Below are 10,474 nucleotides of genomic sequence, written 5' to 3'. Positions count from 1 at the left end.
AAAGTTAAAAGCACAGAGCACATCAGACAACAAATGTAATTTCCGTTACGTTTTACTGTAAAACATAAATCTAGGGCATTCTTGCATGTGAAAAAGTTGTAAATTGGATTATTTTATTACTTAATTTTATAACTTTTTTGTGTTTGTGCTGTTTCATGTAAATATTCAGTACATATTTTAATTATACAATAATGGCATGAAAAGAGTAAAAGGGATTTTCTCCTCATATTATTGTTTTGTATTTAATTTTTTATGCATTTATTCAGTTCTACTTTTGTTAATGCTAGACGTTCTTGCATTTTAGGGAAAAATATATTTAAAGGAATGTTAAACTTTAAGTGTAACTCCATCAGCAACATTTTTGGCATGGCATCAGTCACTACAGATAATATATTTACATTTTTCTTTAAAAATTGTGATGATTTTTTTTTTAAAGGCCAAGCAATAAACAAACAAACAAAAAAAGAATACATAGTTTCAATTGTATAGCAACAATACCTAAACATTATACTGTACAAGTAAGCATCACTTATTTATTTCTGACTTTTTAAATTTGACAAGGATACCACCATACCATTGCTGATTGAATTACATTTAAAGTGTAATAATAATAATAATAATAATAATAATAATAATATGTGTGTATATATATATATATATATATATATATATATATATATATATATATATATATATATATACAAAATATAATTACTATTTGTGCCATAAACCATAAATGTTGTGGATTTAGCTAAATATCTACTGGACCCGGAAAACATCCCTCCTTTAATTAAGATTAAAAATTAACTTGTTGATCAACTTTTTATCATAAGAAATATAAATCAAGTACATAAGACAGTGAGTCAGGACACTATAAAAAGAACAGATACTGTGAGAGATAACATACTGCGAGCTGGAAGCAAACATCATCAGTGAAGAATGAAGCGTTTAGTTTGTATTCTGCTGATGCTGGAAACCTTTGTGTTTGCCGTACAGCAGCAGGTAGATGGAGGACTCAGTGAGAACGAGATCAGTCAGCAGCTCAGATCTGAGGATAGAAGACAAAATCCACCTCAAGCCGACAATGTGAGTGCTGAAGCTTCAACTGACAGGCAACAAAACTGCAATCTATGCTTCCCTGACATCCACACTGCACTGAGAGAATTGACTGCCACGGTTACTGAGCAGAAAGCAAACATCAGAGCTTTAGAGACACGACTGAGGGATGCTGAGCAAATTGCAGAACAACAGACACTCCATCTGGAAGAGCTTACCAAGAAAAATTATGGTATTTTACTAAAATGTTCACTGTGTTATCAATGATCCAAATAAAACACCAATGCAATACATAATACATAGTGTAAATGTTAGTGTAAAATTGGGTACATACTTTGTAAATTGTGTTATTACAATAAGCTATTACAATGAGCAGTGTAAATATAATTTAACAAAATCTTTATTCTTTCACAGAAATGTCAAATCTTACTCAGAGTCAAGTAGAGGAGTTGAGAAAGGAAAATAGAGGTGAAACAATTTGCTTGAATCATAGCAGTCAACATTTGAAGTGGATCAAAAAGTTCATCAAAGTTGTCCTAAGACAAGAACTAGTATTGCTTTGGTTTTAGGACAACTTTAATGAAGGGTTTAGATCCACTTCAAAAGTTGACTACTGTATATTAAATTCAATTGAGTTTTCAGAGTAGTAAGCAATATTGTGATATCTTATTTTTTGGTTTTCATTGTCAGACAGACAGATAGCTTTTTCAGCTGGACTGATGCAATCTAGCAGTGGAAATATTGGTCCCTTTACCACTGACATCACACTAACCTACCGGAACGTCTTCACAAACATAGGAAATGCTTACAACCCAATTACAGGTAATTATCAATTAAATGGATTCATAAAACTTGTAGTAATGAGAAGCCTCCCATTCTAGTCAAACTTTCTGTGTCTCTCTTTATTTGTTTCAGGTATTTTCACAGCCCCACTGAAAGGAGCATATATGTTCAGACTCTCTGTTTACGGTCCAGCTAGTCAAGCAACTCCATCAACTGTCTCCATTATTAAGAATGGAGAGCATGTAGTTGTAGCACCTGCTCATCAGGCTGGGAATGTGGTAAACTCCTCAAATGGAGTTGTGTTGCTCCTGGAGGATGGAGATGTTGTCTATGTGAGGCTTTCAGCTAACAGGAGGATATCAGATAGCCAGAGTAACCACAATACTTTCAGTGGCTACCTACTGTTTTCCTTAAGAGATCAGTAACTTTGCAGAATGTGATCTTGAACCTTTAACATATGATTTCAGATGAAAATCATAAAGAATCATTGAACCTGAATGGGTACTGTGAGTTTGAAATCTGCCAAAAATTACTGTATACAGAAGTGTTTTGTTGTAGTAGTAAACCTAGAATGTTAAATTATACCTTTTTAAGTGTAGCTTGTTACTGCTCCTTGATCTGTATCTCTTCATCCTACATAAGTAAATTAGAGAAAAAAGAGATGTTATTGTGGCATTTTCTATATACTCATCTTTTTGGTAACTTTATAATAAGTATATATTAATAAAGTACTTACTTTGTAAGCTATTAGTTTAGAGTTAATTCATAATTTCTAAACTGCTAATAATCTATAGGTAGTGAGTTCTTCATTCATTGTGACTGTAATCAATCTAATTGTTTTGTTTGTTTTTTTGGAGGGGGGGGGTTACTAACTCATATGTAAAGAGCTAGATACTGCTAATTGCTAGATACTAATAATTGTTGGCATCTGGTCATTTTCCATAAGAACTCATATTTAAATGCTTAGCCTAATCAAGATCTTCTCCGCATTTAGCTTCTATATTTATCTAATATTTTGAATGACTTACACAGTAGTGGACAATCTCATGGGCTAGACTAACAAAACATTAAAATGCAACAACGTCATTTACATCATCACCGCATCTTGGATGCCTTTGATGAAGCTCTCTGATCACTAATAAGATTCAAATGCAAATGTTTATTTTAAATTTGATCTGTTTATTCACAATCTCCTCATCACAGGTAGTCACAGCACTCAATTCAGCATGTGTTCGTTTGTGTGCTGTCTGTGTTACACATCATAAAATGTATATATCGTGTGCTATATCGAACATTATTTATATAATTATTGGTGAAGGTGTAGTGTCAATAAATATCGATACCATTTATCGCTCAGGCATACGCACATTCTTAATAATTATGTGTGTAGACAAATTTTATTTTGGAATTATACAGTAGCTACCAGACTCATATTTGCACTTGCAACTCCTGATTGTCATGTTTCTAAATCCCTATTTAAAAGGACTGTGCCTGCTAAGTATTAACACGATGCAGTGCTGCACAATTACGGTCATGTTCCTAACCAACTTCCAAAGTTCCAATCTGCAATGGCACTAACAATCAATTATTTGATTAGTACCTTGGTCCATGTTTATACCACCCAACTTGAGTACAGCATTACTTATTTGGAACATTAAAGGGGGGGTGAAATGCTCATTTTCACTCCATATCATGTTAATCTTGAGTACCTATAGAGTAGTACTGCATCCTTCATAACTCCAAAAAGTATTTAGTTTTATTATATTCATAAGAGAAAGATAGTCTGTACCGATTTTTCCCGGAAAAACACGAGCGCCTGGAGGCGTGATGTGTGGGCGGAGCTAAAGAATCACGAGCGCCAGTTGCGTTGAGAGCGTTTGGAAGCTGTGACAGCTGAAACTGAACGAGAGCAGCAGCAGCAAGGACTCGCTCCAAGCGGGGCTCGAACCCGGGTCTCCGATGGGAGGCGGACGACTAACAAGGAGGCAGAGATATTTGAAGCAGTTTTACTCACCGCCTGCGGTTCCAACACACAATGGTGACCCTTTTTCGTTGGGATTGCATCATCCATAAGAAATAAACGATACCCAAATCCGTCGTCAAACTGGGCTTTGTTTGTAAAACAAGCATTTTAGAAATGCAGGGAACAAACACAAACACTTGCACAACTCCGTTAATGCTCTGTAAAAATAAACTCCATCCACTGGTCCCTTAATGCTGTTTTTTCTTTGGTAATCTGTGCAGGGTTGTCTTGCCCTGGCAACCAAAAACACACTTCTTTTGTGACATTTGGCGACGCTCTCGCTCTGATCAGTGAAGTCTGTTGTGCTCTCAGTGCTCTGCTATACGGGAGCGCGCTCTCTTCCGGCAGAAGTGCCTTAGGACCCATATAAGGAAATTCCGCTCCATCTAACGTCACACAGAGCCAACTTGTGACAAACCGGAAGGAGTATTTTTGTAACAGAAATACTCCTTCAAACGTGCAACTTAATTTTTGAAACTTTGTCCATGTTTAGCATGGGAATCCAACTCTTTAACAGTGTAAAAAACTCAGTATGCATGAAATAGCATTTCAACCCCCCCTTTAACTAATAGGCACATACATAGGAAGTACAGTAGGTGGACATCCTAAATGGGTATTACCATAATGCCTAATGCCGCGCGTTAACTGCAAGTCAGTCGCGTGTTAAAATCATTTGCGAAATTACCGCCAGGTGGCGCAAAGGGACGAATTGCAAAATAAATGTAATTGTAAAATGAGATAAAAGGAGGAAGTAAAACAACAATAACATTATGATATAACTGTCAAGGTCGGGTGCAGGGATGAGGCAAGGACTCAAATGTAGGAAGATAAGAGCATTTATTAATAAATATTTAACATTCCTTTAGTATTAATAATATTTGTTATTACTACCCCAAGGGGGAAAAAAATGGGAGGCAGGCCAAGACAAGCACGGCAAGGCAAGAGGAACATACACACATCCAATAATACTCTGAAACATAACATTAATTAACGAACCAGCAGAGTACTGCAGACACAAGGAGAATAAGTAGGGAACCTAACGAGGGAGACACAGGTGGAGCAACTAAAACAATAATGACACAACAAGATGGGCGGGATCAGACAATAGACAGGAGAGAGCACATGGCACCAAACAACACAACACAAGCCATGTGCTCACAGAAAAACAGTGTCATCTGGTCACCATCCTGGGCACACCAGCTGAAGATTGTGACAATAACATTGTAACAACTTAAAAAAAATATTAAAACATTTACAGTGAGTTAATTTCAAACATGGGATAGTCTTAGGCTACAGCCTACTCATGAAAAATTAAAAGAAGACCTTTACACAAAGGAACATATACATGCTATATATATATATATATATATATATATATATATATATATATATATATATATATATATATATATATATATATATATATATGGATAAAAAGCTAAATGTTTTCCTTTCGGTTTTATTCTTGGTTTAAAAAAAATCTTCAGGTTCCATATGAGTGAAATGAGAAGGGTTCAGCATTTAGCAATAATTATTAACTCTGTTGTTATTCTTGATTTTTCAAACTGCTAACACTTTGCATTTTTGAATTATGCCTTATGTGTGACCAAAAATTGAGTATTATCTGTTTCAGATGTTTGATCGCGCTGGTGCAATTCATTATTCATTATTTCTAAATGTAATAAAATGCAACTTATACATGAATTATATAATATCAAAAATAAAAAAACCTGCAGCAAACGAAAATAGGTGATTAATCAGTTAAAATGCAACCTGTACACAACTCATATATTTTTTCCTCTCACAAACGTAATTTATTTTTTAGCGTGTTTAAAAATAAATAAAGAAAACATGCAGCAAATGAAAATAGGGGATTCATCTGTTAAAATTTGTTACTCTGGGTTAACGGGTTCACAATAATATACTTCAGAACAAAGCCTGTGCCCAGGCTATCCAGGGTTGTATTTTTTTTGGAAGCCTTAGTGATCTGAAACAAAGAAGACGACAGCCAGAAGGTTCGTGGTAGAGTGCTCATGCTTATAATGGGGAGGGAGGGAGGGTTGCGAGCAGTTGAGCATACTTACCGAGCAGTAGTGCAACGTGTGTATATGTATATATATATATGTCCCATGTCAAATAGGAGAGAGGTGGTGATTGGAGCGCATCTGCTGTTCATAGCCTTGCCTCCATGGCCTTACTGAACTAACTGCGCTCGATTAGGAGTGCTGAGTGCAGACATGTTTCAACCCAGTAACATGACAACACACCATTCCTCACAGCCCAAAACAGACCGAATTCAGTTCAGCTGGAGGGTTTTTTTTTTTTTGGGATAGTTATGTATGGCTTGTTGGGGTCGAGATAAAGGTGTGAATCTCTTGCTCTTTCAAATGGACAGTGTCTTATGAGGGTTTCAAACTTGCTGAGCGGGTTTAGTTAAGACTTGTTGTAACATTTTTCTAGTTCTAGTCATTTGTTTGTTATATTCAACTACTCAGAGGTTTATATTAAATTTACATAATCAAGTCTTAATATATTCCGTGCTCAAGCACATGCATTAAGTTTGCCACAAAGCACATGCAGAAGTAGCCTAATAACTGAGAAAAATTAGACAATTTAATTGTTTATTAATAAACAAATGTTTTGTTGTCAGCTGCAAGATGAAATTCACAGTGCTGTCTCTCTCGGACAAGAGAAATGCAACACTCACAGATTACTCAATGCTTTCATTTTCGTTTAAAATAGATTTCAAGCTTTCTGTAGATATATTTTAATGTATGTGAGACACCACAGTTTTAACCCTCTGGCCCTCTACGTTTAGGAGTCACACTTACCTTCTTCGCGGTCAAAAGTGACGAAGCCTTGAAATGTAACTTTTTTCTTCTTCAGAAAAACCAATGTAATATATTTTTGTTTAATAAACTTTTTAAATTATTATTTATGATTTTTGGGGAGTTTTATGATACTATGCTATATTTATACAATTTTAATTAGCTATTTTAGAATTAATATATATTTTTTTTATCTCTTTATTTATTTACTATTTTTTAATAAATGCAATAGTTCACATTAAAGTAGAGTGAAAGCATTTAAAATCCATTTTTTTGATGTAAGAATTGGGGAATCTGGAGGCATTAAAAAAGTAAAAACTTGTGTAATGCTGCGTGACCTCTTGTATTAGCTCCCTATATAGATATAGACAGAGGCTTTTAATTTTTTAGACCTCATCTCTTCATTTTTTTTTTTTTAGGTTTTGCATTTAGATCTATATCTATACATTCTAAAATATTACTTTTTGTCAAGGTTTAGATATTGTTACTCAGTATTTGATCATTAAAAATGATCTTAAATGTACTTAAATCAAAAGAGATTCTCATTCTCTCTAACATTTATGATTTTACTTCAATAACTTGGAGAAAAAACATTTTACTCTGATGCAGTCTTACCAGTTAATTTGTGTATGTGTGTGTGTGTGTGTGTGTGTAAGATAGAGAGAAAGCAAGCCTTTTGTTTTTTTGTTTATTGATTTCACATACTCTCACAATGTGCTCTCTTGCAGACTTACCAGTTCATTTCTGTGTGTGTGTGTGTGTGTGTGTGTGAGAGAGAGAGAGACCCTTTTGTTTTGTTTTTTCCATTTATTGATTGGTGTCTCTCCTGATATTCTGGAGAGTCACCCCTTGATTGCTGCACACTTTTTTCCTGACCAGTGGCTGATTTGAGTTTTCAAATTTTTTCGTATTTCCCATTCATTTCCTATGTCTGTCATTATGACTGTGAATAATGTAAGTGTGACTATTTTTTTTTGGCCTCTTTAACATGATCATGTCCAAATCATGTCCATTATTTTTTTTGTGTGTTCATATTGCTAATTTGTTCATCTCATTCCGTTAAAGCTACAATTTTTTTTATTTCAAAATATATAACTTTTCAGTCAAAAATTACCGAAGAGGGCCAGAGGGTTAAGTAAATTCATTATCAGAAAATTAAAAAATGTAAGTGATGAGATGATGCCTTCCTATCATTCATGTGCATTAATAATTTTTGCGCAAACACTGGAATATGAATTCACATTTTGCATATGCATTACAATTTAAATTATTTTTACATGCAATTATCCAAAATAAAACCAAACAAGATTTGTAATGAAGATAAAGCAAATAGGAATAAATACTGCACATCCAGCATCACACGCGCCGTGCAAACGTTGCACACATTTTACACACCTGCATTTAAATGCAGCTGCAATTTTATTTTATTAAATTATATGAAAGCAAGTAGGGCTTGGTGATAAATCTCTGACACAGAGACGTGCTGCCGAGCAGAGTATGAGCGGAGCGGAGTGATTCTGACTGGAGCGAGGAGCGCATCTGAGACAGAGAAGTGTGAGTGGATGTTTTTAATAGAGTCTGAGCGTTGTTGATGCTCCAGTCCACTCACAGACTCTGCTGCCGAGTGAGAGAGATGTTTCACCTGACGAAATGAAGACAACTACAGCATATCAGCCAAAAATCAACCTGCAGCAATGCTAGTTGCTCGACTCGCCAAGCTTTACTTTTGTATGTCGCATGGCAGTAAATAATAAGATGATATGACCATGCAGTCAATACAGATATTTAACGGACGCCAGGTCTACAACGGACATTAATCAGTGGATTAATGCGTATTGGAGACGCAAACCGTTTAAAATGATTCAGTTCAATTTGGTGAACTGGTTCAAGAAGATCTGGTTACATCGAATGATTAGTTCGCGAACCGGATGTCACAAAACTGCTTTGTTTTGAACTCTCTCACAACAGACACGGAAGAGAAGACAATGCTGAATAAAGTTGTAGTTTTTGCTATTTTTGGACCAAAATGTATTTTCGATGCTTCAAAATATTCTAACTGACCCTCTGATGTCACATGGACTACTTTGAAGATGTTTTTCTTACCTTTCTGGACATGGACAGTAGACCATACACACAGCTTCAATGGAGGGACTGAGAGCTCTCGGACTAAATCTAAAATATCTTAAACTGTGTTCAGAAGATAAACGGAGGTCTCACGGCTTTGGAACGACATGAGGGTGAGTTATTAATGACATAATTTTCATTTTTGGGTGAACTATCCCTTTAAGTGGAGTACAAAGGGTCCCAGAGAACTTGGAAGGCCAGGAGGCTTTTCATGTTCAGAGACAATATCATTTTCTGGTCCTAGTACTGTTGTTTCTCTATAGTGTTCAATTTTGCTTTGCTTAGTGTTAAGGTAAGTAAGACTGTATATTACTAAAGACTGAAGATAATGTAGCTGACTTTATTCTGCATTGAGGACACATTTTACAACCTACAGAGGATAGGACCCAGTGGCCGTCAGCTTGAAATTCTAAACGTAACGATTTATGTTAAGCCAAAGGTAAGCATTATAAATGTACTTTTATTCATAATTTTGTCCATGTAAAATTACTCTTTTTGTTATTTTATTTAGGCTATCCCTGTTGGTGTATTTGCGCATGAGGGGGTTCAGGTAAATTTGTGTATCCCTTTTGGTTGTATAAATTGGTCACGGAAACACGTAACTTTAAAATAATTTGTAATATTTTCAAAACTTTTTCTGATGTTAAGTGTTTGTTCTTGACCCTTATGTGTGTAATTTTTATTTTTGTAAATGCAGATATTATTCAGGTACATAAATACTTGACTATTGCATGAATAATGAATGTACCAGCATTTGTGAATTGCAGTTGGAAAAAAAATGTTTTTGAAAAGTCTCTTCTCTTCTGCTACAATAACACTTTTAAAACATTTACATTTATATTTAAATATCTAAAGATATTTAAATATTTTTAAATATTTGTGGGCAGAAGATACCTTTTTAAAAACAAAAAACAGACTTTACTGTTCAAAATCTTTTGCCTGAAAGTTTTCTTTATGGATTCAACTAAAAATGTTTTTTTTATTAATTGTTATCCACTGTAGGATAAGTAAACTTGGTCCCACTTTATATTAGGTGGCCTTAACTACTATGTACTTACATAAAAATAAGGACAATGTACTTATTGTGTTCATATTGTATTGTAAAACGCTTTTGCTGCTATTGAGGTGGGATGGGGTAAGGTTAGGGAGAGGGTTGGAGGTATGGGTAATTTTTAGGACTGACCTTTTTAGGACTGATTTAACAATGTCAGTAAAACCTGATGGACTTGTTACATCATAAGAAGTATAGTATCTATGCTAATATTAGTCTGTTTCATTCTTATTCCAAGGTCACCATAGCCACCCAGATCCAGTCCATATCGTGGAGATATGGAGACACTCCAGATAGTGGAGACAACTCTACAGCCCTAAATGTCAGCAGAGACCATGTCAACTAGATGAGCCCCAAAGACAGATCCCCAGTGAAGGACTCATCAACTGTACAGTCTTCGGCTCAAAACCTTAGCAAAGATCACGATGACAAACACCACGTTGGTGGTCCCTAACTGAGCCTGAGTGTAACTAATTACTTATAAGATTTCAGTAATAAAATTACTGTTACCATCCATAAAACAATTTAGTTACTTTTGATGCCTCAACCCCACTAATCTAAAATCCAGCAAAAAAATTTATAATTCCTAGATTAAATTTTTTTTTTTGT

General features: G+C 34.9%; 1 protein-coding gene across 1 annotated transcript; it reads left to right on the top strand.

Moving 5' to 3' along the window:
* Positions 1-880: 880 nt before the first annotated feature.
* Positions 881-2,678, top strand: LOC113079451 (uncharacterized). The gene is made up of 4 exons (XM_026251721.1): positions 881-1,288; positions 1,471-1,524; positions 1,747-1,878; positions 1,972-2,678. Exons 1-4 carry the CDS (start codon positions 940-942, stop codon positions 2,262-2,264), a joined length of 828 nt encoding a protein of 275 aa, XP_026107506.1. The 5' UTR covers positions 881-939; the 3' UTR covers positions 2,265-2,678.
* Positions 2,679-10,474: the final 7,796 nt, after the last annotated feature.

The sequence above is a fragment of the Carassius auratus genome, unplaced genomic scaffold, assembly GCF_003368295.1.
Source record: "Carassius auratus strain Wakin unplaced genomic scaffold, ASM336829v1 scaf_tig00028060, whole genome shotgun sequence".
Lineage (NCBI taxonomy): Eukaryota > Metazoa > Chordata > Actinopteri > Cypriniformes > Cyprinidae > Carassius > Carassius auratus.
Note: the sequence above shows the minus strand (reverse complement) of the source record. Positions and strands in the feature narration are given on the sequence as shown.

Coding starts and splice junctions, on each gene's coding strand:
- LOC113079451 (XM_026251721.1), top strand. CDS start 940: ATGAAGCGTTTAGTTTGTATTCTGCTGATGCTGGAAACCTTTGTGTTT. Junction 1,525..1,746: donor GTTGAGAAAGGAAAATAGAG/GTGAAACAATTT, acceptor TTTCATTGTCAG/ACAGACAGATAGCTTTTTCA. Junction 1,879..1,971: donor TGCTTACAACCCAATTACAG/GTAATTATCAAT, acceptor TATTTGTTTCAG/GTATTTTCACAGCCCCACTG.